Source organism: Psilocybe cubensis, chromosome 1 (genome assembly GCF_017499595.1).
Source record: "Psilocybe cubensis strain MGC-MH-2018 chromosome 1, whole genome shotgun sequence".
NCBI lineage: Eukaryota > Fungi > Basidiomycota > Agaricomycetes > Agaricales > Agrocybaceae > Psilocybe > Psilocybe cubensis.
This window is the reverse complement of record NC_062999.1, coordinates 3165772-3190942: the sequence shown is the minus strand read 5'-3', so window position 1 is coordinate 3190942 and position 25171 is coordinate 3165772. Positions and strand designations below refer to the sequence as shown.

Genomic DNA, 25171 nt, shown 5'->3' with positions numbered 1-25171 from the left:
CATTGCTTGACAGTCACCACTGAAACTTATAATCTTCAGTTCATTCAATCAAGATGGTAGGACTTGACTCTGTAATTCAATCGCCATGTTCACACTTATGATTAGCATAGCGTCTCCAATTATCTATCAAAGCCGAACTGGAAAATGTCACTAGCTTGGAACCAGCTGCCAATGATTTTGAGTTCTTCTTCCAGGTCTGTTGCGCTAAATCGCATACTAACAACTGGTATTCTCACAAAACTGTCTAGGTGAAGTGCAACAGCTGCAACGAAACTCACCCTAAATTTGTCTCCCTGAATCGTCTTGTAAGATATCATCCATTTATTTTCTATCAGGTTCTCTATCGTCCTAATCTCTGGTGAATGACGTGAAGGAGGAACGCGAAGTATCTGGAGGAAAAGGAAGCACTGCACACTTCGTATGGAAATGTGGCCTGTGTCTGTAGCTTTCTTCGGGCATGATTCACGCTCAATTCTAATTTTCTCTTTTAGGCAAAAGAGAAAGTTCTGCTAAATTTGAGCCTACCCCATTCACACCCTACACCGCAGAAAATGCCCAATTCCAACCATTGCTTGTGCTTGAATGTCGAGGATTAGAGTTCGTCGGATTTGATCCTCGAGTATGTTGTTTTTAAGAAGAATCTTTTTGGATGGATGATTTAGCCAATTTATTAGGGAACATGGAAGTGCGTAGGCACCACTGGGACTAAGTTTCCCGAGGTCGATTTGGTAGAAGGAGAGTGGAATGATTATGATGAAAAGGTGAGGAGAAATTCGTCAAGTTGTACTTTGGAGCTGGAAACCTATTTTATTCTTTCTAGGCGGCCCTTCCGGTTGGTATTTCAGAATTCGGAAGCCGATGGGATAGGGCATGAGCACTTTTAAATGACTTGTACGTGTAGCTAAACAAGTGGAGTTTACATTAGGAAAATACTACGGAGGAAGTCGTCGAATATACATCTCCTTTATATCAAATTGCACCGCTAGATCGCACCTGCAAGCACCTCAAGATGGTAAAATCTACCTATCTATTCTCTTCCCGCTACTGTCTTTCGCTGAATCGTTGTGGCCAATTTTCGACTTCATATGCTTGGTCTCTTCGGATTTGCCATCATTGTGTGCTGAACTACGCCCAGTCAAAATATCTCTCTTCCATTTTGTAATGTCTGTGGAATTTTGAACCACTGTTGCTTTAGCCATCCTCGGCCCCTCTTTCAGCCTTTGCTTTCCAGACCTCACTACTTTCGATTGCGCCTTCTTAAATTTGGCCAGATGCTCAATCGTGGGCATTCCTCTTCGTTAGCGAGCTGTACACTGTCTTTAAATCGACGTACCCCCACAACGCTGCTTCCGCTTTACTAATCTTGACTTTGTGCATGTCGACGCCTCGTTCAGCTAAAACTTCAATGAATCTATGGAAATGCTGAAGGTTTTTCGGGTCAGGATTTCCTATTTAGTTTGATCTGCACTCGAAGTCTCACATCTACTGACGTCCTGATACACGAAGGAAGTCAGTATGATTCTCCGCTGTTTCCATTGAAAAAAAAGAACCTGTAATGGCCGGAAAGCGGTGAAAGGGTATGTATGACCCCCTGTTTGACAGTTATCAGGCCAGCGGACGTCACAATACCACCCGCAACGAATGATGAGTGTTGAAAGGCTCCTGTTTCTATAATTGACAAATTAGATTATGGGTAGAGTTTCCGTGGACAATACTACCTTTGATTCCAATGAATATATTAACTTTAATTCAATGTATGAGTGGATGACTTGAGTCTTTGAAAAAGTTGACTCTTACAATTTTTGTCCTGCAAACTCCTCAGTCGATTACTTAAATCAAACCAAATAACTAGAACATTAGCAACATACCGACACATAGATCCAAGTATTTCGTCTAACGGTTTTCCTCAGCAACCGTTCCATTACTCCTCGAGCAGTGAAATTGCGTCGAACATATCTTGACCACCAATGCCTGCCTTTAATCCCACCTGCGTAATGAGTAGCAGCATTTTCCTGGTCCAAAGACTCTCGAGACGTTATTGGACTATTGGTGAAAGGGACATGACCATGCAGCTTTGTATGCTGCATATTTCTTGTAGGCATGCTCTCTGGAACGATTCCTCGACCTTCTCCTGCATCTTTCCAGTCTCCGGCAGTGGTATCAACAGGTTGGTTATTTTTATCCCAGTAGAGCCGACCATCATCTCCTATTTTCACCAAGTAATTCAACCCTACGGGAATGTGTTCAGACATTCAATAAATATCAAAATAAATAGAAAAGCCAACTTTGCTCTGCAGAAAGGTATCTGTATAAATATCTGTTAGCAGCGCTGCACGTTTGTATGGACAAACACCAACATTATTCGCTATGCATGTTTCTTCCTTTAGTACAAGCATGGTGGAGATAGTTTTGAAGAGATACCAACCCACCTCTTTTTCCAATCGTTCGCGAGGACATTGGTCTAGTGAGAGATCTTTGCCTCCCCCATGGTCAAGCCTTCGAGTGACAGAAGATAATAAGAGGCAATGTGGTAATCGGAGCCTGAAGATACATACCATTTAAAAAAGTTCTCTCGGGTATCTTCTTCCTGCCATCGTTTGTAATACCACTGGAGGAATCATGCACATGGTGAGCTGCAGTGTGAACCTCAAAAGAATTAAATATATCCAACCTTTACTATAAGAAGATAAATTATAAGCACTCAATACTGCTAGTTCACAAAAAGTACATTACAATTTGAACCGTAACGGTGCTTCCTTTCGTGAGTAAATCCAATAATTAACATTTAGGCGCCCAAATTTCCAGAAAGATATACACACCCATCAATCATTTCCAGCCAATGCTGAGCTTCCAGGTGCTTTTCTTCAGCCTCAACTTGGACGCCATTATTGCTCAGTAGTTCATTTTTGAATTTCAGTTGGGTGATAAAAAAGGCAGCACGATTCCAACGTTGTCGAGGAGTGGTAGATTCGTCAAGTGCAGCATTTCGATGAACCTATCCGGAAGCAAAATATCATGGATCAGCCCTGAAATTACATACTGGTGCTAATACATGCCGCACCGCAAGCTTGGCTCCAGTGGCAGCGTCATCCCATCTGGCGTCAGCATTTAAATGCCGTTCCTTGGTTAGATTGTGACTACCTCTCCAAAGACGCTGGATCATAATTGCTGCAGCGACACGGGCTGCTTCATCGTCATTATCAGAGGGATGTGAGTTGAAAGGCATGAGTCGTAGTTGGGTTCCAGAAAGCTTGAGCAAGCACACGATCAAGTGCGTTCATGTATGACGTCATATGGCCATTAAGCAATTAAAGTTGCTACACAATGCAAAGGTATGTATGTTTTCACTTGCAACAAAGAGCACAGAGTACGAAGACAGGAATAGTGAAACTGGATGTGATGGTAGTACGACATGAAGAGTGATCTGAAAAGCAAACTAGATGATGGCAAGGAGGTTCGTGAAAGTAGTTGGATATGAATGGTGAGAAAAGGGCTAGCAAAATGAGAATGGTGCGAAAGTATGGTTAGTAGTAAGTATGTAGATTGTTCTTAAGTAAATCCAGTGAAAACCCAACCAGGTGGGAGAATGAGATAAGGGTGTTTTCGAAGCTCAGCCGCAGTCGGCCTCTCCTCGGGATTTCTAAATTCTTTGGGTCAGAAAAGACATCATAAAGTGATCAACGGGCAGCATACATGGCGAAGCATTTTCTTCTGAAATCATCTGCTTCTTCTGACAGGACCACATCCTCAGGGACTGGAGGTGGTTGCTTGGATTGATAGAGCTAAAAGAAAAAGGACTTGAGATCCACCAAACCCAGGTTACGCAAAAATCACACACCTTGAACATGACTGCGATCATCTCCTCACCCATCCATGGCCTTGATCCTGCCCACATTTCCAACACCACACAGCCTACACTCCAGATATCAACCTTAAAGTTATATCCCTTCTTGTTCGTGTTAATAACTTCCGGAGCCATCCAGAATACAGTCCCTTTCATAGCTGTAAACGCGCCGCCCTGAAGATCTTCGGTTCGTTTGGAGATTCCGAAGTCGGAGATTTTGCAGATTCCCGACATCTCGACTAGGATATTGTCGGCCTTCATATCCTATGATACAGGTTAAAAAATCAATGAAATAATTACTCGATGTAGGAAACTTACTCGATGAAGAATGCCTTTGGAATGGAGATACTCAAGACCACTCAATATCTGCGCCGTAAAGGATCTCGTAACGTTGTCGTCGAATTTTCCGTGTTTGTGCAAACAACTTCCAACAGATCCACCAGGGACATATTCAAGGAAGCTAAGAATTCAAAATAAGCACCGTCTTTCTGAATAAAATGTCAACTAAAAGCTCACATGCTCAAGTTGGCCGGGGTTTCCTCAAACCCGAGATACTGAACAATGTTAGGGTGATCGAGGTCTCGAAGCGTCTCACTCTCCATCTTCAATGCCTGAACAACTGTGTGGTGACGCGAATCGTTTTTGTCGCTGGGCGTTTGAGGCAGTTCAACTTGCTTTACTGCAATCATTTCTCCAGTCGTGGCGTTCAGAGCCAGGTAGACACGGCCATAAGTACCCTTTCCAATCAATTCACCTCGTACCCACTTGAATGTAGCTGAAATTTGTGTCAGCATAATTCAATGGTAAGATAAGAAAGATAAATAGCATACTGGGTCCACCAGAAGGAGATTCGGGTATACTGTTGGTGTTCACACTGCGTCCCTGTGCTGTAGTCACCTCCTCCAACTTACTACCCCAGAGCTTTGTACTTCGCTTGCGCATCATGTTGTCAACACGAGAAGTATCTGTAGCTCTCGAAGTGCGATCAATTCGTTTTTTGTGCTCCTGAGCAACGATACGAATAGATTTCTTCGCCCTGATCTTCGCCCGTTCATCGATCTGGACTGGTGGAGGCAAAGCCGCTGCCGGCTCTGCATTCGTCGGTGATGTGTCGCCCGACGTCGCTTCGATGACTGGCTTATCAAGGTCATGCGTTGGGAAGAACTTTTCGAGATGCTCGTAGATATTTTCAGGTGGAGGACGAGGTGCCCAATTGTCACCTTCAGGGTCGACAAACGTACTCTCTGGTCGCCGTGATACCGGGTTGACTGAGGTATAAGGAAGTGGCCGGTAGCTACTCGGAGGGTGGGTATCCTTTGCCGAACCATCTGGGCGATTAGAATGGTGAGTGCCATTCTCCGTTGGTCGACTGCTGCTGCTGCTGCTGCTCGAGGACTCGATTTGTACTGTCAGAGGTGGCCGTGCAGCTGACTTGGGTGCCTCAGGTCGCACAATCCACGTACCACCTTCATTATCAAAATCGTCGTCATCATCACCATCGTCAGGGGCGTAAGAAGATTTGCTCTCCAAAGGAGGAGGAGGGGGTGATATCTGCCGGGTGGGCTGAGAATACGATCCGTGCAACATATCCAAAAGGTTCATCTGATCCTTTTGCTTGAGTGTTGATTCAGTGCTCTTGATGACAATGTCGTCGGGAGAAGAAGGTGGGGATTGTTCCTCAACAAGACCATTCCTCTCAGAAGGATCGTATCGAGGACTGTGAGGACTAATAGGTGTTCGAGGAGGGGTAGTATTTGAAGTCTCAGGTCCACTTTGAATGTCAGATGAACCTGAGCGATCGCTCGAGGTAGTTGGCCTTGGACGAGGTCCAGGGATACCTGGAGAGTGATAGGGCCTGTTGGGGGAAATTGTGCGGGGTGATTGATTGCTTTCTCCAGATTCCAACGTCGACCCATACACAGGAGACTGCAACCGAGTATAGCCTCGAGTCGGAGACGTAACCGGATCACCAGATGCTGATTGTGGCCTTGGGTACGGGTCGTTGTTAGTCGTTGAAAGATTAGAAGAGTAACCGCCACCGCGACTGAGATACGAAGACGACGAGCTATGATGAAAATCGGCAGTTCCATGGACAGGAAGGGGTCTTGAAAAACTTCGGGGCGGTTCGTAGGATTTGGCTGACACATTGAGAGACATATTGCTTGCTGGGAGATTGCTGGGAGAGTATGGTGATTCATTGACACGAGCAATGTTACTCTGACGAGTCATGGGTAACTGAGATACCGATGGCAAATTTCGGCGACTCTGCGATGAGGAGGCATGACTTGCAGCAAACTTCAAATCATTCATACTCTTCGTCATAGACTTCCCAAGCCTAGTAGAAGAATAATTGGACGATGGTGGCGTCGGTTTCCGACTACTACCGCCTTCCTCACCCTTCCAGTTGACAAAGACACTTCCAGGAATGGGAACATTTGCTGGAGGTCGTGGTTGAGAGGAAGGTCGTTGCGTCTGAAGAGGTAATGGGACAGAGGGCTGACTTGGCCTGGAAGAATTGTATACAGGGTGTCTTGGTGTATACGGTGAGGAGGGTCGATACTGTGAAGAATAACTCGGTTGTCGTGACCCACGTGTGAGGCTCGGGGACACTCGCTCTTGCTCATCGCGCTGAGGAGGGGGTAGAATGATGTCCCAAGGCTGATCCTCGTCGTCATGTGCATGCTTTGTTAATCGCTCCCTCGTGCTTTCACGGGGTGGCTCAGGTTTTAGCTTTCCCAATCCTCGACTGTAAAGTTGACCAGCTGTTTCTGGATGGTGTTCTGTTGCCTTCACTGCGGAATCCTGGTGGGAACCTGCGTCTGACGTTGACCTTGCATGATGATGTCGTTGTGGAATACCTAACGAGGAAGATTCTTCATTGCTGAGAAACGATGGACGAACAGGTGATAGAGGAGGTGGCGGAGTAGGTAATGGAGGCAGAGCATGGCCATACTTTTCTTCGTTCTTCTGAGGCTTGGCCCCAGACGAGTGCAGAAGAGGAGAAGATGGTCGTGCTTGATTAGCAAGGCTAGGCCTTCTATGCGGAGAAGGAAGTGCAGTTTGTGACGACGAAGCTGAAGGTTGGGAGTGGGTTGTGCGAGCTAGAGGTCTGCTGACATCGTGTTCCGGGTAGTCAAGATCGGCCTCATACCCAATTTCCAGGGGGATATTTTCGCTCGCAGAGGAAAAACTCCCATTCCTGGACCTTGAGCGTCGTTTTATTTGCAGGGGGGTCGTGTTAGCCAAGGGGGGTAAGACAGGGGGACTTGAGTAATCTGGGAGTTGAATAGGCGACGGTCCTTGAGGTGGTGCAGTCGACTGGGTAACGAAAAACTTGAGGGTCCCTTTGGAATCGCCATGATCGCGACACATGGCCATAAGACGGTCGTTGGTCAATGCCTCCCCGGACTGACTCTCCCCAATTTCTGTTCGATAGATAGAGTATGGATACAGCTCGTCCTCATTGAAGATGCCCAACTAAAACCGACAATTGAGACACCAAAAAAAGAAGGACAAAACTAAATGCCACATACCTTGTTTAAAATGAGCTCTCTTATCTGGCTGGCGCTCCTCGCGCTGCTGATATCCACGGTAACATAGCGCTCTGAATCAGAGGTCACAAAAATGACTCTTTCAGATACAGACGAGGAGGCCATGCTGGATGACGATGTGAATGATTCCGGAGTTGTGACGGTCGGAGACTGTGCGGGTCATCGTGAAATTAAAGATGATACAAGTGAAGAAGGGAAACTCACTGTGTATGGCCTCCGAGACTGCTCGCCTGCCGGTGGCCGTGGGCGACCACCGAACGGTGCTTTGAGGTGCTTGAGCAGCTTGGACCCCTTACTGGCCGAGGGTGTTGAGGCAGAGGAAGTCCGCGAAGGAGAGATGAAACTAGAAACGTGGGGTTGAACATCGTTGAGTGCCCGATAGTCTTGGTAAGATGGGTAGGATTCTGATTGAGGGAGGGCTTTTGATGGGGGGTCGACCTTTAGGTGGAGATCGGCGGAATAGGAGTGTGCATGCTGACTGGGGGTACTTGGGGGCGGGGGAGAAGGAGAATCTGTGCTGTCAGGGGACAGGGGAGGCTGGGGTAGAGGATATCTAGAATTCGTTACTGAAGGGTCTGTGGCCAGGAGGGTGGGCTGAGAAGGGGTAGGCCTGTGGTAGTTGGAAACTGTAGAGACCTGGGGTCTTTTGTTGGAATAGCCATTAGTATGGGTGCGGGGGCGAGTGTCGTCCTTTGCATCGTCGGAGTCTCCTGAGCCTGGATTGGCGACATAATAGATCTTCCTGGCCGTCTGCTTGTTGGATCGCGAGTCCTCCGACATGTAGAAAGATAGGAGACGGAGAAACCGCCAGGAGGGACGGAGGAAGTGGGGTGGGCGGGAGGGGCAGGAGGAGGAGACTGGTGGGAGTAGAGAAGAGAGGGACACGGTGTGCGAGGACAGCGGCGTCGTCGTTCAGCCTCCAAAGAGAATGCGTCCGTGCTGACCTAAGAACACATGCCGCTCAGGCACACACGTTCTCCCAAAAAACATATCATTATTTATTATATTACAACATTTATTATCTATATTACACCAACGTTCCCTCCAGTACATTCAGCTACACCGAGCACCCCGTTAGCCATTTTCCAGAATCGCCCTCTACTACGCACCTTTGGGAAATCCGCCTTTTCCTCCAGCAGCGACTCGCCCCAGCAGAGCAGCTTCAGCAGTCCAACCAGCTTCACCTCCTTTCCCTGGCTCAGGCTCTCCAGGATCGCTGCATTCACTTCTCCCGCCGTCTTCATCCGCTGCGCAGGCGACAGCAGCTCCGCAATCGCTGCCGGCGCGTTTGGCGCAGAGTCGAATGCCAGCAGCGCCATCGTCCGCTCAAGCTCGGACAAAAACTCGGGCGATTCCTCCCCCCGCGGTGCGAGCTCTTCCTGTGCAAACGTCAGCGCCTCTGCAATCTGTCCCTGCCGGATGAATTCAATCAGCTTCTGTTGCTGCAGCTTGAAGTACAGCGCAGGGTTCGTGTCCAGGATCTGTCAATGAGCTCCGTCAGTTTCTCTTTCTATATATACAGACTTGTTCCCGAGGCAGCGCAGAATCATATTGAAGACTGAAGTTTTGGTTTACATGTATCATCAGCAGCCCCGAGGGGCTTATGCGTGGTGCATGAAACGGTTTAATCCTTTGCGGCTGCCTCGACACCATGGGAAAATATCACACACCTCAGGATTCAGGTCGTTGACTCGCGTGATGGCATCTTCGACATCTCCTCGTTGGAGCGCTTCTCTGATGTCCATCCGGCTTTCGATGCTCTCGGGATCGACCGGCGGGATGAGATTGGCTTCCTGGCTGAATTCCTCTGCCGCTGATTTGTACCCCTCAATGACCAGGTAGTCCATGATGAGACGGTTCAAATCACTGATACGAAAGGTGCCCGTCAGTACAAAAGAACTCCATAACAGGAACAACAGAAGATGAATCAGTAAACAACAATGATTGGTCTCTACATTGAATTTTAGAATATTCAGAGAGATTCCCAATTGAATATCATCGCATAGCAGGCAGAACAAAGACCAGCAGATTGGCACTCACGCTTTCGAAACTTGCACATCATGCAGGCGCCTTTCCCACTCTTCCTTGCGAATGGATGCCTTCTGGGGCCGCAGGGTACGCAAATTAGGACAAAGCTTGGGCAGAGTTTCGGGATACACTCACCATTGGAAAACTTGAATGAGATGGTTGCGCCAATTTATTGTGCATTATTTTTTGCCTTAGGGCAGGTTTCGTTTTGTGGCGGATTGGAATCACGTGAGTATCGAGCACGGTGGCCGGAGGGACATAACTAGTTAACTTGGTCTTAACATGCCGAACAATATCCCACCCACAAGAGGCCAAATTAATCCTTGTTGAAGCCTTTCTGACGGTAACCTATCCACTTGGGTATACGCCGGCCCCCCTCTTTTGCATGGCAAACAACTCAATCTTCCTGTTTGTAGGCATTCACAACAATCGAAGGATCCTCACCTTCCATGTACTTTGCTGTTTTGATCCGTCGGTATCGATATCTGTTCCCTTTCAGCTGATTTCTTCAATCAACGTAAATTTCATAAAGGAGCGCGATGTCATCCCCCTTTACACGATAAAACTCCTGGCAAAGGAGACAAACACCAACCGTTGTCTGAATATCATCGACCTTGAGGGGTTTGTGCGCGCACCATCAAGTTCTGGTCTAATTCGATGGGCACTGGCTGCAGTAACTTGCTATAGTATATCACAGCAGGTCTAGGTCGGTGGGCATGGATCTCCGGTTCTAGTGCAACTTAAGTGCAGCTGCCGTCCAACCACGCGTCGTTTGTTCTTTCGGAATCTTCCAAGAATGGTCTGTCTCGTTCGCTGCGGACTATTGAGGTCCCATCTCACAAAGTGGCGCATATGTAAGCGCATTACTTGGAAACGACCACTTAGGTATCATCGAAATCCCCAACGGGAAGTTCGCCTCGAGGACTATCTGTGGTGTTTACCATTTGCGCCTGGACCCTCAAAAGCAGCAAATGGTTGCAATGGGGGTGAATAAGTCGGCAAGTTTACCTGCGCTCAAGTTCCGGAATATCCTAGTTATATATAATCACGTATAAAAACAATCATCATGTCCACTGGTTGCCAAAATAACCAACCAAGTCCATGTCGGCGCGGAACTCTATTCCATTGGCATCTTCCCAACGTTTCTGCCAATCATTGACGCGCTTCATCAAGTCTGCCCATTGTGACTCTGTTCTTACACCTTTGGTCCAGTCCTGGCCAGTGCCCAACTCTTCAATTCGCTTCCATCCACGTTTGAGATACTGGTATTCGAAGATATCCCGACGCCACTCTTCGACAAATTTCTTTCCATCGCGAGGGATCGCGTTCTGAATAAGAAAATGAAATTAGTTGACTGATAGCGAAGATTCTTTCGAGAAAGTTGTACAAACCATGTCTTTCAAGAATTCAACTAGTTCATCCTGGTAATCACTCGATTCAATTTTGGTCAGCATCTGATGTCCATTAATGTAAGGGTCGCGTCCGTTTGCCCGAACATAGGCCTCATATGCTTCCAACTCTTTCAGAAGTTTTTGTCGCGATGGCAAAATTGACGGATTGATTATGGCATGTGCAGCAAACAGACTTTGAGCAATATCCGAAGGGCAATTGGCAATAAAGGTTGGCAGTCCAATGAAAGCCAGTGCATTTGTTGGATAAGAGGGGCTTAAGGAAAGGATATGACGATACAGCGGGAAAATATATTTCAAGTTTGTGACCAGTTTATCAGAATTGTTCCGCGCAGCTGGGTCCACGGCCAACTCGCCGCCCGCCGTCAGGAATGGCTTCCTTTGTTCGTATCCAGTCCCGAGCAGCACGACATCAGGGGAATAAGTTGTTCCATCGACAAAAACTATCTCATCCGCGGTGAAGTGAGATATTTCTGGTTTGATGATCACACCCTCCAAGGGATCGCCATCATGTCTAACGGACACAACAGTCTACCCTCCATCATTAATGGCTGAACGTAAATATAGCTGTTATAACATTCAAACTCACCGTGGTGGCAAAGTCAAGTATCTGACTCGCTGCATCTCGCCCACTGGCTCCATTTCCGACAATTAGCACGTTCAGGCCTGTGAAAGCCTCTGGCTTCCGATAATAAACCGAGTGAAGGATCTTGCGCGTTTGATTTTGCGGAGCATTTGATAGCCATTTATCCTGGCCTTTCCAAACAGGTATACGCGGTATGTGGTGATTGCCTGAAGCAACAACAAGATGATCAAATTTCTTGTGAAAAATATGGCCTGCTGCATTTGTAACAGTCAAGTTCCAATATCCATTCTCAGGACTTCCACTCCAGGTTGCCTGCTGAATTTTATGATTAAAGCTTATGTAGTCCAATAGTTTATAGTGCTGTGCGTAGCGTCGATGGTAGGCTTCTATATATTCATGACTCGGATAAAGAGGTGTGCCAGGTGGGAAGGGAAACCCAGGGTATGCCATTGAAGGAACGGGTGTGTTCGTATGTAGTAATGGATACAAAGGCGTCTCAGGAATTTCAGGCGGGTGGACATCATTATAATCCGGAAGCCTGACGCGATGTAAGTGAAGATGAAAATATAGATGCCTGTTTACTCACCATACGCCTCCGACGTGCTCTCTTTCCTCAAACAACACTACTTCCCAGCTGTTATTGACAAATGTATCCAATTCCGTGAATGTTTTCAGCATGGCCAGACCGGCACTTCCTGCCCCTACAATAGCCACAGATTTGCGAGAGACCGCCTCCTGTTCATAATGCAATGGCACCTGAGAAGGAAGTGTAGAGGATAGGAAAGAGAACAGCAGGCGCTGTATGTTGACCATTGCAGCGGCGTAGGTGGGGGTTTCAAGAAGCAAGCTTCACTGTATTAGTCAAGACTGTCTGAAACTCGTGTTTAGACATTGGTAAATAATTAAAGACCGTGGTTGCAGTTGAAGCAATTGGAGGCTGCTATGGCGTGACGAGCCATCATTCCAAAGGAGAAATCCCCAGTTGTGTGATGCGATGGATGACATCAATGTATAGGCTTTTGTATGAGTTGTATGAACAAAGGCGGCGACGTTCTGTTTTCTTCTGTGTTTCTAACGAAGTCACAGTAGACATCTTGTACGAGCTGAGAAGATGGAAACAAGGTGGTCTGAGAAAGAGAATAGGTGATGGCTAAGAATAGCACCAAAATTCAATAGTATGTCCTGCTGACCAAACAAACGGGCCCATAATATATCTTATGCCACTATTACGCCTTCGAGACAACTCCGCCAGATCTAATCATATTGAAGAAATCGTCCTTGTCAACCGTACCTGATTTTAAGCGTTAAGAATATGTTTAAGAGGGTCAAATTGGAAAGGCACTTGCTTTCTTTTCCTCTTCCAATGATGTTATCTTTATTCTTCCCTTTGCTTTTGCCTTTGGTTTCTATCATGGGCGCAGGCAATGTTGGTTTTCCACTACCGCGATTAGCTTTTGCGTCTTCAGTTGCAGCTGTGATGGAAGCCTGGGATTGCTGAATTACGTTGAACAATTTTACGACTGCAGAAGAATATCGCGTCAAAGATCTCAAGGTGTTAAAAAAATTTGGCGTCATACCACCTCTCTGTGCAACTTTGCGCAGAGCTCGTTCACTTTCGCCACCCCAACCGCCAATAACATCCTTTATTCTCGCTTTGTCCTCTTTTTCCTTCTTCTCCACCTGCAGGACCTTTTTCGCCCGTTGTTCCAGTTTTTCATCATTGCGCTTACGCGCTATTGATGGCTTGAGAGACAATGGCAAGGTAGACGGTGTTTCGGTGTTCAGCAAGAATTGTAGTGTAGCGCCGAATTTTGTACCAGCAGTCGCTCTGATTTTTCGTTTCGACGTTTGTTTCGATTTTTGTCGGGTCATTCCTTCAATCTCGTCGTCTTCATCAGGTTGAGAGCTCTCTGAGCCAGAGATACTGTCCATTTCTTCATCTTCGCCGAAGGAAACTTCTGATTCATTGCCAGATAGAGACTCTTCATCGTTGGAGACTTTTTCTTCCGGTTTTGAGAGCTTTTGACGTTTGTTGGGGGGCATGAGAGTTACAGTTGGTGGGGGTATGCGGAAGAATTTTATTTTGGTCGAGCTGTAAATCTGACAGTCACTCGATCAGGGCTGTTTTCGGCAACCGGGATTACTAGTTGTCATAAATTGCAAGTTGAAATACCTCCCCAACCGTTTTAACCTCTAGCTTCATCAGTCTGCAGTGGTCCATAATACTGTATTCTGTCAGCCACCTTTGTCACTTTCCGGACTGAAGTCAGTTTAATTGAGGTCCCACCGATCTATTCTCCTAAGGCAAACGAGGCGGCACCAATATTCCAACAGTCCGAACGTACTTCGTGACGACGCGTTTCTGCGCGGTACAGCAACCCCAGACTCATCAGAATAATTGGCTTATAGTCATACATTGTTAAACCATCCAGTAGGGGTCATCTATCCTTCACGCATCCACGAGCAATCGATTATTGGGTTGCATGGGCTCGGGAATGCCAGCTGTATCGGCGCAACCAATCGATTTGACTCCAGAACCAGACCTCCACCCCTTATACCCTACCGTCAGCCAGATATCGGAGCAGCTTGGACCCAACTCTGGACTCGATCCATCGCAGAAGGCAGAGCTTGTTGCCCATTGCTTGACTCGTGCTTGTGCCTTTGGTGACATCACGGTTGTCCAACATCTACTAACTGATCCTCAAGCACAAGCCCACGTCAATTTAGGATTGAGGGATGAAGATGGTGTTAATCTCATCAGTCTTACTATCTGTGGATTTGGTGGGGATTCTGATCGTGACATTGAACGAGAGGAGTGTGTTCGTCTGCTAGTTTCACAGGGCGCTGATATGACTGCAGATAAAGGTGCGCACATTTGATTCACAGACATATAGTCGATCTTAATACATATACGTCTGCTAGCCGGGTGGACACCTTTACATTATGCTGCAATTTTATCGCCCCCTACGCTTGTGTCATATTTAATGACCCACGGGTGCTCTCCTTTCGCCGTGACGGAAAGGAAGCTAACCCCTCTGGATATTGTTACTGCTCATTCAACATTACCTGGGAAGGAAGACGTTGCTCTATTACTGGAAGAAGCTATGCGAGGAGAGGGGTGGACAGGCGGTCGTATGGAGGAAAGGCGCAGAGTACTCGAGCAACGGTCGCGAAAGAAAAGCCACAAGAAAGAAATACGTGAAGGTGTAGGCAAAATACTGGGCGTGAATCCGGATTGGTGGGGCAAAGATTCGGATATCTCTGACGAAGAGTCTGATTCCGATGAAGAGGAGGAGGAGGACGATGGTATATATGTCAGTACAATTATTCATGTCTGCCTTTCTTCAAGCTCAAATGAATTCAGACACCCCGTCCAGATTACTCGTCGATGCTCGTATTTTCACCGCCTCTTTTGGCACAGATATTCGAATCACTCATCACTAATTATCAACCTACATTCAAGGATTCGACACCAGCCAATACACTATATTTACTTGCAAGGTTTGCGGCATTAACATGTGATCATACTTGGCTAGAAGATCTTATTATTGGCGCCACCGATGCGATTGAGGAGACATTTTTTGTGCGTGCTTGTTTGACTCTCCCAACTTTTTCTCATCTCTCACATATACAGAATCGGGCTGAAGATTTATCGTGTTTAGTGTTTTGGCTATACAACACTACTGTCTGGTTACACCTTCTGGAGTGTGATACGTCAATAAATGAAGCATGCGAAATGCTAGGCTCATTCGAATTGATTGAAGAAGTCATCAATTCCGTTTTCGGTGAGTTACTGATTGATACATTTTCACATATTCGTTTACCATTACCTTCGTAGTTTTTATCATAAGATTCGCAGAACGGCGTATAGACCAATTACTTGACAGCGCCATTCTGTCTTATACACCAGTACCTTCGGAGCTTGAGGCTGTTCAATTCGAATCCGAATGGTCCTTCCTTCGACCATTTGCAGGCAAACGCAAGACACCTTCCTCTCCCATTGGGAGAAATCCAATTCCACCTTCACCTACGCCAGCCAGTCCCCACCATCGACCACTCTCTCCGTCTCAGAGTCAGTCGACAGTATCTTCATCTGGGTCTCGAGGGTATTCCTCACTCAGGCAAACTATTACCCGAGCCCGAGGTCTTTCATCCGCTGCACCTCCTCTTTCATCCGTCTTCCTAGAGTCACACCCACCATCACCTTTCGAGTTAACATCATTTCTCACCTCTCTTCATATGCTCTTGATACTGTCCGACATCAATCCAGCAATCATAACACAATTATGGTCCCAGGTTATGTACTGGACTGCTTGTAAGGTCACCATAAACAGGTAGAAACAGGGTTGTTGATAATCTTACAGGTGAAATATTCAATCGTGTTATCACCCGCAAGAAATACATATGCAGGTGCGTGCGCATCCGCCTGTAACCATCAGGATGACTAACTACTAGCTACCAAAGATCCAGGGCAGTCCAAATTAGTATGAACTTGACTGTTATAGAAGAATGGATCGAGGAAATGGGTATTCCTCCAGGAATACAATCCCACTTCGCTCCTGTCAGAGACTTACTAAATTGGCTTCAAGTAAGCCAAAGAAACTATTGGGAGCCAAGTTCTTAGTTTTGTCTGACCAAGAATTCTCAGCGACTTTCTTCCATTGCTGAATTCCCTGACTTGGTGGCAACTATACAAACAATGAAAAGCATCAATCCGTTGCAGGTAATGTACCATCGTACTTTCGTTATGTTTATACTAGACTGCGTTTCACAGATGCGGCGGGCAGTTCGTGACTATAAATACGAGGTTAATGAGGGGCGCATGACTGAAGAATGCATACAGTATCTCACTCAACTTCAAAAAGACTGGGAAAGACATCGAGTAAAATTAGGAGTTGAGGCCATCAGGAAAGAGGTACGCCAAATTAATAATCTAGTCTGAACATGTTTTGATGTTCATCGCAAGATTACTGAGCGCGATAGAGATCGAGATCAAGAAGGCAGTATTTCTTCTCTTGTCAATGAAGCGGAAAGCTCGTCGACAACACCTTCGATAGCCCCTTCAGTCGAGGCTCTTTCACCACAACAAAACATCGACATTCTATTCGACAAGCGGGCTGACATATCTTTGTGGGAGCCCGTCCACCCCCCACAAGCACTAGGTGAACTATTAGATTCAAGACACATGTTACCATTGCTCTTCCCTTCCGATCCTCGCTTGTTGGCAGCGCTTCCTGCAAAAAAAGTTGTCTTAGAAGATACCAAAAGAGAATCAGTCCAAAGCTTTTCTTCGTCTGAGGAAGGTCGCACTGGAGCGACACCTTTACATTGGATATCACGAAACCGCAAAGTTCGGGAAGTGAGCATCGGAACACTCAAGTGGGTAGATGGGGTTGGATCTGCCTCGCGCTGGGGACGACCCGTTGATCACGATTATGAACCGGAAGAGCAGGAACACGCGCCTCGATCATTTCCACCTGAAGAATCCGAAGAACCTGAAGGCGATGAAGCACTTGAGAGTGGCAACAGCCATGCCACTCCACTCACGCGCAAACCATCAGGTAGAACAAAGGGAAGGCAAAGTATGGGTGAGACGACACCTATAGAAACTTCATTTGACTCGCACGTATTTCGTCAGTAACCATATTTCTATGCTGATATTAACTGCACATCTGTAACTTTACATCATGGACTGTTATGATATCTATTTAGACCATACCTAGCACTCAGTAGTAGGTGTCTGTTGCATATGCTTTCTATATACAGGGGAACACATTGGGAATATACACATAACTTTGAGCCACCAAGTTCTTGAGGGGAAACAGGCATGAACAGGGCCAGACAGGGCCCAGTTATGCCATGGCGGGTTAAAATTACCGCGTTGTCGTCATAATAAACTGCGCGTTGCAGCGTTAGCCCAATCTGGTAAGCCAGAACGCCCAAGTATGGCTGTACAGCCTGCCAGTGCTTGGCCACTACCATCAAGTTCAGGACATCCTTCAAACTTCCTTCCTTTCCTACTTCCCACTACTATTCTCCATTTCATTAATACTACAAGCTTTTGCGCGATACTACTTTTTTTTGCAGAGATTATATCGCGCACCCCGTAACATGGCTTCTCCAAAGCGAACTTCTGTAGAGAAGGATCCGTATACCTTTGGATACGACAGCGCCCACCAAGTTCAACCTTCAACTTCGAGGACAACCGACGTAACAGATGTTTATGACAATAACAAAGGACGCGACTTGAGCGAAAGTTTTGATCCATCGAAAGTGGAACGAAACATTGGGATGATTCCAACAAGCTCTAGTGATCCCGCTAATAGGCTTACCAGCTATTCTGACAACGAGCCTACCCAAAGATTTCACGAACATATGGATGATTCGCCTGATACTCCTCTTGTTCGCGGTGTTTCTCAGAGAAGAAAGGGGGGATATCAAGATTTAGGTGCACTGCTAAGCCATATCTTTTAAACCATCTCTTACCTGTCCTGTAGAGTATGCGGAGCCCCAAAATCAAAGTAGAGCTTTGGATTCGAAACAGGCTGGTTTATCCAAATTCATGTCCTCAGCCAAATACCCATTGGAACAACGGATAGAAGACAAGAAACGAGGAATTGGTCGGCAGAAATACCCTTTTGTCGGTGAGTTTGAAGCCCATTAGTTATCCTGTTCTGTGTGTATTCACAAAATCGATAGTATATGCTCTCACCGTTGCGATGATTGGCGTATTCGTCTATGAACTCGTGTTAAATTCTAGAGAGCAAGGAAGTCCTATATCATTCAAGGTACGTGTGATTCCACAGGATCATTGGAAGGTACAATGCTAATATGGCGTTAGCCAACCATCAATCCTATGTTAGGACCATCAGGGAGTGCCCTTATCAATGTTGGGGCACGGTTTCCACCTTGTATGAAATTGGTCGAGCAGGTGCCTCCAACCACGCTTATTGGCTGTAAGTATTCCGACGCAATATGACTACTGATCCTTTGGGCCTGATACCTGGTTCATCCAGGTATGAACAATACTGCCAACCCTGCAACTTCTGTATGTACAGTCGAAGATCTTTGCGGCTTTGGTGGTGTGTAGCAAGCTTATAATTGCTGTCTTGTATCTAACTGAGATATTGATTCATAGGATTTCATGGTAAAGACCCTAACCAATGGTTCCGGTGGGTTTTATCTTCTACTTTCATAATGCTGTTGATATACCATTGATCTTTACCAGATTCATGACGGCTATTTTCCTCCACGCCGGCATTATCCACATTCTTCTGAACATGCTGGCCCAGCTTACACTATGCGCACAGGTACGCAATGTTACGCTGAAGAACTGTGTTTTAAGCCTTATTGTGCATGATAGATTGAGAGAGAAATGGGTTCCGGTGGTTTTCTCATCACATACGCAGCAGCAGGCATCTTTGGGTAAGTAATTATTCTTCAAGCTTCATGTTCAATCTACTGTTTTGCTAATTGCTGATATTTTGTATCCAGAAATGTTCTTGGAGGCAATTTCTCGCTGGTAGGGGTGCCGTCTGTTGGAGCCAGTGGCGCCATCTTTGGGACCGTCGCTGTACGTGCAACATTTTAATCCGCTTTATTGCTCTTATATAGCCACTATATAGGTGACTTGGGTAGACCTTCTAGCACATTGGAAATTTCAATACCGCCCAGTCAGAAAGGTTAGTCGAATATCTCATATTATGATCATCCTAATTCACCGTATATGATATACCGCGTCAGCTCATATTTATGACTATCGAATTACTCATTGGTGTTGCGCTTGGTTACATACCTTGTAAGCGCTTTCAATCAATATGTGGTTTCATTCGTTGCTCAGGTCCATACTACTAGATGTCGATAATTTTGGTCAGTTGTTATTATGGCATACTCTTACTTTGAACTGACTGAAATGCATTTCAGCCCACATAGGAGGTTTTGTGATGGGTTTACTTGTTGGAACCATCTTCTATCCAGTTATCAGTGTCACTAAACGGCATCGATACATTACATGGGGCTTCCGACTGGCTGCGATACCTTTGGCAATCATTCTATTTGTTGCACTTGTCAAAAATTTCTATACCTCAGATCCATACGCTGGTACGTTTTTTTCTTCCTTTAAGTAATTGTTTTTACTTAAAAGTAACATAAACCATAATAGCATGTTCTGGATGCCGATACTTATCTTGCATACCGTCCTCTGCGAATAACCACTGTCAAGGGTATGTTTTCTTCTTCATCGTCTAGATTTGAGTCTAATTGAAATTGACTTGTTTTAGAACTGGTCTGTCATAATATCTTTGCACATTAAAGCTCTACTAACCATCCCGACAACCAGGTTTGTCAGGATCTTCAAACACTGGTGTTTAGTTACCCACCTTCGTTGCCTCATCACGCCCATACTTTTACCTAATGTTTGCATCAAAAGCATTGAACTTTCGATACCATCGCATTCTTTACATTACATACTTTTAGAAACACTCAATAACGGACGGACGGACTCTGTATATTTATTTAAACTGAATCTATTTTTAATTGTATTCAGTTAGTGACGCGTGAGAAACCAAAGCATGGAAGACTTGCCAAAAAATCACGATGTATCTTTCCAACAACGTTGAATGTTGGAGCTGTGAATCGAACAAGATTCAAAATTATGCATGCTGAGCACATTCCTACCCACTGTTGACAACGACCAACTTCCCCCAGATATACCCCACACATTGATACCCTGCAAGTTTCTGAGGGCCTGTTAGAATCAGCGTTCAGGCTCAGGGAATAGAACACTATGTCGTCGTTCAAATCTACATTAAATCCAGCATGGCCACACTTCCTAGGCATTTTCTTCATCCTCCTGGCATGTTTCTCTGGAATTACGCATCTTCTCTTCTTTGGTGGGTGATATGTTATGACATCGTCGCGTCATGACGCTGAACTTTACTTTCAGGATGGGCAGACCCAATGCATTGTGAGGCATTGCTGAACGACGGAAGTTGGTTAGATTCTGACTATCAGAACTGGCAACCAAACGGTAAGTTCATATTAATCTACTTGCCGGTGCAGGAGATTTATGGAGTGAGTTAGGGTGCATGTTGTATCCCTACTCCGAAGACGAGGTTGCCCCCTGCTTTCAGTCGAGAGAAATCATATTCATCGGAGATTCTGTTACCCGGAAACTTTTCTTCCAAACTGCAAGAACCTTAGATGCGACTCTACCTTCAGCTCCGACGGATGATACCCTAAAGCATGCGGATCATACCCTACAGTCCCAACATGCTACTAATCTCACTTTCATATGGGATCCCTACCTCAACAACACTTACACTCAACAAGTGTTAGCCGGTACGGCGACTACCAATTCTATGCGACCTGCTATGCTAGTATTGGGATCTGGCCTTTGGTATCTACGCTATGCAAACACATCCGGAGGAATATCTGCTTGGGAGAGTAACATGGAACGAATTTTTGACTCGTTGTCGACCTTCAGTAAACCTGCAGACGAAGTCATTATACTACCCGTGGAAGAAGTCTCGGTATCGAAGCTCTCCATGGACAGAGCGTTGTCCATCCATCATTCGGACATCGACGCCATGAACTCAGATCTATTCCATCGCATAAACCCACCTACAGATAGCTCGGGGCACATGTTCTCCGTAGCCCCTGGTGGCGAAGTTGCGCTCCCACTCGTGTTTAACAAAATGTTGGACGACTCACTTACAGAAGACGGTTTACACTACTCAGATACTGTCGTCAAAGTCCAAGCTAGGATTCTAATCAACCTCAGCTGCAACGATAAGTTGCCAAAAGTCTTTCCTTTGGATAGGACATGTTGTAATCGTTACCCACTACCATCAATTCCTCAGCTGTTGTTTTTGTTCATGGTACTTGCATTGGGGCCATATCTATCCTACAAGGCTTTCACAGCAGGCAAGTGTTTTGCCTACACTATTAAGCTACTACTAATTTTTTCAGGTCTGGGAGATGTTCGAACCGCACTCTTGGGGCAGCAAACATTACCTCCTTTAATCATTGGGTCGTCAATCGCCCTTATATATCTAGCAGACAGGACAAATTTTTGGCAGAAAGAGCAAAAGCAATTTGATCCTTGGGGATTCAGTTTATTGTGCCTTACATCACTTGCTCTTGGATTAACCACCATGCAACGAGGAGAAACCGACCTAGGCTTCCTCAATCGTGACCAGACAGAAGAATGGAAGGGTTGGATGCAATGTGAGCACAAATGCTTGAACGTGTTCAAAGACTCATGCTAATTCATCTTATATGGTAGTGGTCATCCTAATCTACCATTATTTCCGAGGATCCCAGATCTCAGGAATATATAATCCAGTACGAGTGCTGGTCGCTTCATATCTTTTCATGACTGGCTATGGTCACACTACCTTTTACTTGCGGAAGGCAGATTATGGATTTTTACGAATTGCTCAAGTAAGAAGACACTTTTTACACACAGGTTCCAACGCTGAATCCATCTTATTAGGTTCTCATTCGTCTGAATCTGTTCACAATTCTTTTGGCGTACACCATGAATACGGATTACATTTCGTACTACTTTACCCCACTGGTATCGATGTGGTACATTGTCGTTTATGCTACAATGGCGGCTGGGGCCCGATTCAACGATCGCACTATTCTTCTCGTCGGGAAAATTTTGTTCTCAGCAGCGTTTATGACCTGGTTTATGGATAAGAGTTGGTTACTCGAAGGATTGTTCAATATTCTGCACGATGTCTTCGCAATACATTGGTCGTCGCAAGAATGGGCATTCAGGGTCAACCTTGACATCTGGATTGTATATGTCGGGATGTTGTCTTCAGTGGTCATAGCAAAAGTTCGCGAACACCGCCTCGTGGATCACCCTCGCTGGCCCTGGGCAATGAAAGGATCCATCGGATTCTCATTCCTTGTTTTAATTTGGTTTTTCGTGTTCGAACTTTTTCAGGAGTCAAAATTTGCTTACAACTCATGGCATCCGTACGTTTCAACCCTGCCCGTTCTGGCGTTCGTTATTTTGCGGAATTCGAGCGTCGCACTCCGATCGGCTTCGTCGCGCGCCTTTGTCTTTGTGGGCAACTGTTCTTTGGAAGCGTTCATAATCCAATATCACCTCTGGTTAGCGGGTGATAGCAAGGGTATTCTGCTCGTCATTCCTGGCACAGCATGGAGGCCTATCAACTTCGTAATTACATCGGGGATGTTTTTATACCTCTGCGATCGAGTGTCGTTTGCTACAGCGGAGATCACTGCGACTATATGTGGAACGCGAGTGCGGGAGGTAGAGTTACCGGCGACGACTCCGACCCAAAGTTCACCCGAGACACCGCTGGCCGCTGATGAGCAAGAAATCATCATATCGCTGTCACCTCTCCAAGCAGACGATACATTCAAGGATGAATCAGGGAATCCGTTGCCTGTCGAGCCCGATACGCCAATCAGGCCGGGACGCTGGGTGGATCGTCTTGCACAGAATCCATCCCAGCCCGCCTCTCACAGTTTTACTCAACGACTGTTTGCTGCAAACACCTCGTGGACGATTCGACTGGGTGTTAGAATACTTGCTTTCTTTGTTGTTTTATGGTTGCTCAATGTGTTCTGGCCATATCCTTCAGATTTGTAAATTGCTTTCGAAATCCTTTTATCTTACAATTTCATACTATCGTAATAAAATTTTGAATATCTCTCAGACAAGAAGTATCGGCGGCAACAAGGATGTGTTTCACCAATGTCACAAAATTACACAGAAATAAAACGATATCAACAAAAGCAAGGTGCCTGGAATGAAAGAAAAGGTCAGCAACAAGTTTTGAAGGATATCGAGAAGAGGGATCAGTATTAGCATGGATAATCGACATCCCCCATCCTTTAGACGGGGTCAGTGCTTGACTTCTATTTTATTCGATCATTTGTGGAAGAGAGGAAGAGAAACTCACGTTATGCCAGCGGATGATACATATCGAATTGTTATAGAAGACTGAGATAAAATGAATTAGCAGAAGTTTTGAACACGCGGGGGGGATCAAATCAGAAATTTGGGTATATGAATAAAGCTCATGAGCCGTAGTAGCAGCTTCAAAGTAGCGATTCGTTTGGTCTCGTCTTTGAAACAAAGGGAAACGTGGACATACCAAAGAATCAAAGGAAACAACAACAACGAAAGTGGTCAAGCCGTAACGTGAAGATTTTTTCTCTTTTTAAATTTGAACGCGCTACTATAGGGCAGGTTTATTGCCTATTCACGTGACTTGGACCACACGGTGGACCGTGACAAAAGTGTAACAGACACTGTGTTCGGCTAGGTCGAACAACCTTTCTCTTCCTACCACATCCACCTTCAAACTAACGACTCTTTTACGATGGCCAATGTTCTTTATCCGCATACCGACTTTCACCCAAGACCAGTGCCTCACACACCTTCATCTTTTGGATTTGGATTTGGACTCGGTCCTTCTCCTTCAACCTCCATGAGTACTGCCACAGGCTGGGGTGCTTCAACTCCAGGGCACACAAATCCTGCGGCTTTTCATCAGCTTGCTTCCTCACTAACTCAGTCGACGTCTAATAGACCTCAGAAGAGGAGACATGATCCCGAAGATGAAGCAGAGCATCCGCGACGCTCTCTTTCCCGCGATGAATCCATGGACAGAAGTCCTACACCCGAGCGTCCCAAACGAGCAGCGCCAAAACGTGCTCGGGTCCTCAATCCATCGGAATCTGCTGCCACCAAAGATGCCACATCTTCCAAAGACAAGCGAAACTCTGAAGATTCAAACGATGACGACGTTGACATTGGCGTGTTGTTAGGTTAGTGTTCCTTGTACTGTGAATTTGAGAGAAACGTAAAGCTCATTACTGTTTTTTTGCAGCTAGCCTCCCTCCTCAATCATTGCTGCCCCTTCTCTCTTCCCTTCTTCAAACTCAGCCTTCGTTGAAGTCTGTAATCCTTCCTTTAATTCCCCGACCGACTCTCGAATCTGCTGAGCAAGTATTGGCTCAAGCAGCCAAGCGGTTGCGAGATGCATATCCGTACTCCAGCACACCAACGTTTTCACAAGGACCTTCCGTCTTTGGGTCGACACGAGCTCCCCAGTCAATTTTTGGTCCCACATCTTCATCGTCTCCTGTGGGACAACCCGTCATGCGCGACTCATATATAATCTCTCGGCTGCGTCCCCACGTTGCGGATTACGTATCAACCTGCATGTCATACTTTCCCTACTTCTCATGCATACCTCCACCAACACAGACGACAGATTCGTCTCCCGGCAATCAGACGACTTCGGCGACCACCATCCAGGGATTGCACAGGGATAAATTCCATCCTTCGGAAACCTTCCTCTTCCTTGCTGCAGTGACGAATCAGATAATCAACCAGCCGGCTCTTACACTGTCTGAACTGGCGCCGATGATTGTCCCACGGCTAACGCAGGAGTGGAAGACATGGGTCGACAAGATCGATGAAGTCGTGAACCGAGAGGGGGGTATGTTTGGAAGGGAGACGGTGACGGGCTGGGAGCGCGCGCTGGACGCGATGGTGGATGCGAAGGCGCCTGGTGTGTCTGAAGAGGTGATGAGGGGAATCCGGGACAGCTGGGTAAGCAAGGTGGGCTGGCTGGTGGGGAGAAGCAGCTCGCAACGGATGGACGAGCTTTAGAATGATATGGTTTCGTACAAGTACACTCGTTTGGATGCCGTTGTTCTATCTATATTGTTTGAATCGATAACTTTGTAGGCAGCAGTA

General features: G+C 46.1%; 11 protein-coding genes across 11 annotated transcripts; 5 read left to right on the top strand and 6 right to left on the bottom strand.

Moving 5' to 3' along the window:
* Positions 1-53: 53 nt before the first annotated feature.
* On the top strand, positions 54-874 carry JR316_0001093 (UPF0587 protein; the record flags this gene model as incomplete). The annotated part of the gene is made up of 7 exons (XM_047886906.1): positions 54-56; positions 111-194; positions 249-305; positions 374-437; positions 492-619; positions 675-761; positions 821-874. 7 exons carry the CDS (start codon positions 54-56, stop codon positions 872-874), a joined length of 477 nt encoding a protein of 158 aa, XP_047754652.1.
* Positions 875-1830: 956 nt separating this feature from the next.
* Positions 1831-2252, bottom strand: JR316_0001092 (uncharacterized protein; the record flags this gene model as incomplete). The annotated part of the gene is made up of 2 exons (XM_047886905.1): positions 1831-1848; positions 1869-2252. The coding sequence occupies 2 exons, from the start codon at positions 2250-2252 to the stop codon at positions 1831-1833; spliced, it is 402 nt and encodes a 133-aa protein (XP_047754651.1).
* A 533-nt stretch (positions 2253-2785) lies between these two features.
* Positions 2786-3226, bottom strand: JR316_0001091 (uncharacterized protein; the record flags this gene model as incomplete). The annotated part of the gene is made up of 2 exons (XM_047886904.1): positions 2786-2995; positions 3041-3226. 2 exons carry the CDS (start codon positions 3224-3226, stop codon positions 2786-2788), a joined length of 396 nt encoding a protein of 131 aa, XP_047754650.1.
* A 323-nt stretch (positions 3227-3549) lies between these two features.
* JR316_0001090 (MAP kinase kinase kinase mkh1) lies at positions 3550-8175 on the bottom strand (the record flags this gene model as incomplete). The annotated part of the gene is made up of 8 exons (XM_047886903.1): positions 3550-3640; positions 3694-3782; positions 3839-4108; positions 4163-4304; positions 4361-4619; positions 4675-7321; positions 7378-7545; positions 7600-8175. 8 exons carry the CDS (start codon positions 8173-8175, stop codon positions 3550-3552), a joined length of 4242 nt encoding a protein of 1413 aa, XP_047754649.1.
* Positions 8176-8417: 242 nt separating this feature from the next.
* JR316_0001089 (Protein GID8-like protein) lies at positions 8418-9242 on the bottom strand (the record flags this gene model as incomplete). The annotated part of the gene is made up of 2 exons (XM_047886902.1): positions 8418-8876; positions 9066-9242. The coding sequence occupies 2 exons, from the start codon at positions 9240-9242 to the stop codon at positions 8418-8420; spliced, it is 636 nt and encodes a 211-aa protein (XP_047754648.1).
* Positions 9243-10487: 1245 nt separating this feature from the next.
* JR316_0001088 (Flavin-containing monooxygenase FMO GS-OX3) lies at positions 10488-12231 on the bottom strand (the record flags this gene model as incomplete). The annotated part of the gene is made up of 4 exons (XM_047886901.1): positions 10488-10751; positions 10815-11363; positions 11422-11956; positions 12005-12231. 4 exons carry the CDS (start codon positions 12229-12231, stop codon positions 10488-10490), a joined length of 1575 nt encoding a protein of 524 aa, XP_047754647.1.
* A 413-nt stretch (positions 12232-12644) lies between these two features.
* On the bottom strand, positions 12645-13461 carry JR316_0001087 (uncharacterized protein; the record flags this gene model as incomplete). The annotated part of the gene is made up of 3 exons (XM_047886900.1): positions 12645-12672; positions 12710-12938; positions 12996-13461. The coding sequence occupies 3 exons, from the start codon at positions 13459-13461 to the stop codon at positions 12645-12647; spliced, it is 723 nt and encodes a 240-aa protein (XP_047754646.1).
* A 452-nt stretch (positions 13462-13913) lies between these two features.
* Positions 13914-17059, top strand: JR316_0001086 (Dilute domain-containing protein C25B8.08; the record flags this gene model as incomplete). Its single annotated transcript, XM_047886899.1, has 10 exons — positions 13914-14283; positions 14341-14732; positions 14783-15001; positions 15053-15203; positions 15257-15733; positions 15783-15828; positions 15883-16006; positions 16067-16141; positions 16193-16333; positions 16385-17059. The coding sequence occupies 10 exons, from the start codon at positions 13914-13916 to the stop codon at positions 17057-17059; spliced, it is 2670 nt and encodes an 889-aa protein (XP_047754645.1).
* A 470-nt stretch (positions 17060-17529) lies between these two features.
* On the top strand, positions 17530-19665 carry JR316_0001085 (putative rhomboid protein; the record flags this gene model as incomplete). Its single annotated transcript, XM_047886898.1, has 14 exons — positions 17530-17866; positions 17916-18062; positions 18118-18206; positions 18260-18374; positions 18435-18500; positions 18557-18590; positions 18647-18728; positions 18782-18843; positions 18913-18991; positions 19044-19100; positions 19162-19216; positions 19273-19287; positions 19342-19518; positions 19580-19665. The coding sequence occupies 14 exons, from the start codon at positions 17530-17532 to the stop codon at positions 19663-19665; spliced, it is 1401 nt and encodes a 466-aa protein (XP_047754644.1).
* A 538-nt stretch (positions 19666-20203) lies between these two features.
* JR316_0001084 (putative O-acetyltransferase CAS1) lies at positions 20204-23050 on the top strand (the record flags this gene model as incomplete). The annotated part of the gene is made up of 6 exons (XM_047886897.1): positions 20204-20309; positions 20363-20446; positions 20500-21348; positions 21397-21645; positions 21704-21861; positions 21914-23050. The coding sequence occupies 6 exons, from the start codon at positions 20204-20206 to the stop codon at positions 23048-23050; spliced, it is 2583 nt and encodes an 860-aa protein (XP_047754643.1).
* Positions 23051-23786: 736 nt separating this feature from the next.
* Positions 23787-25084, top strand: JR316_0001083 (uncharacterized protein; the record flags this gene model as incomplete). Its single annotated transcript, XM_047886896.1, has 2 exons — positions 23787-24234; positions 24297-25084. The coding sequence occupies 2 exons, from the start codon at positions 23787-23789 to the stop codon at positions 25082-25084; spliced, it is 1236 nt and encodes a 411-aa protein (XP_047754642.1).
* Between the last annotated feature and the right edge of the window lie 87 nt (positions 25085-25171).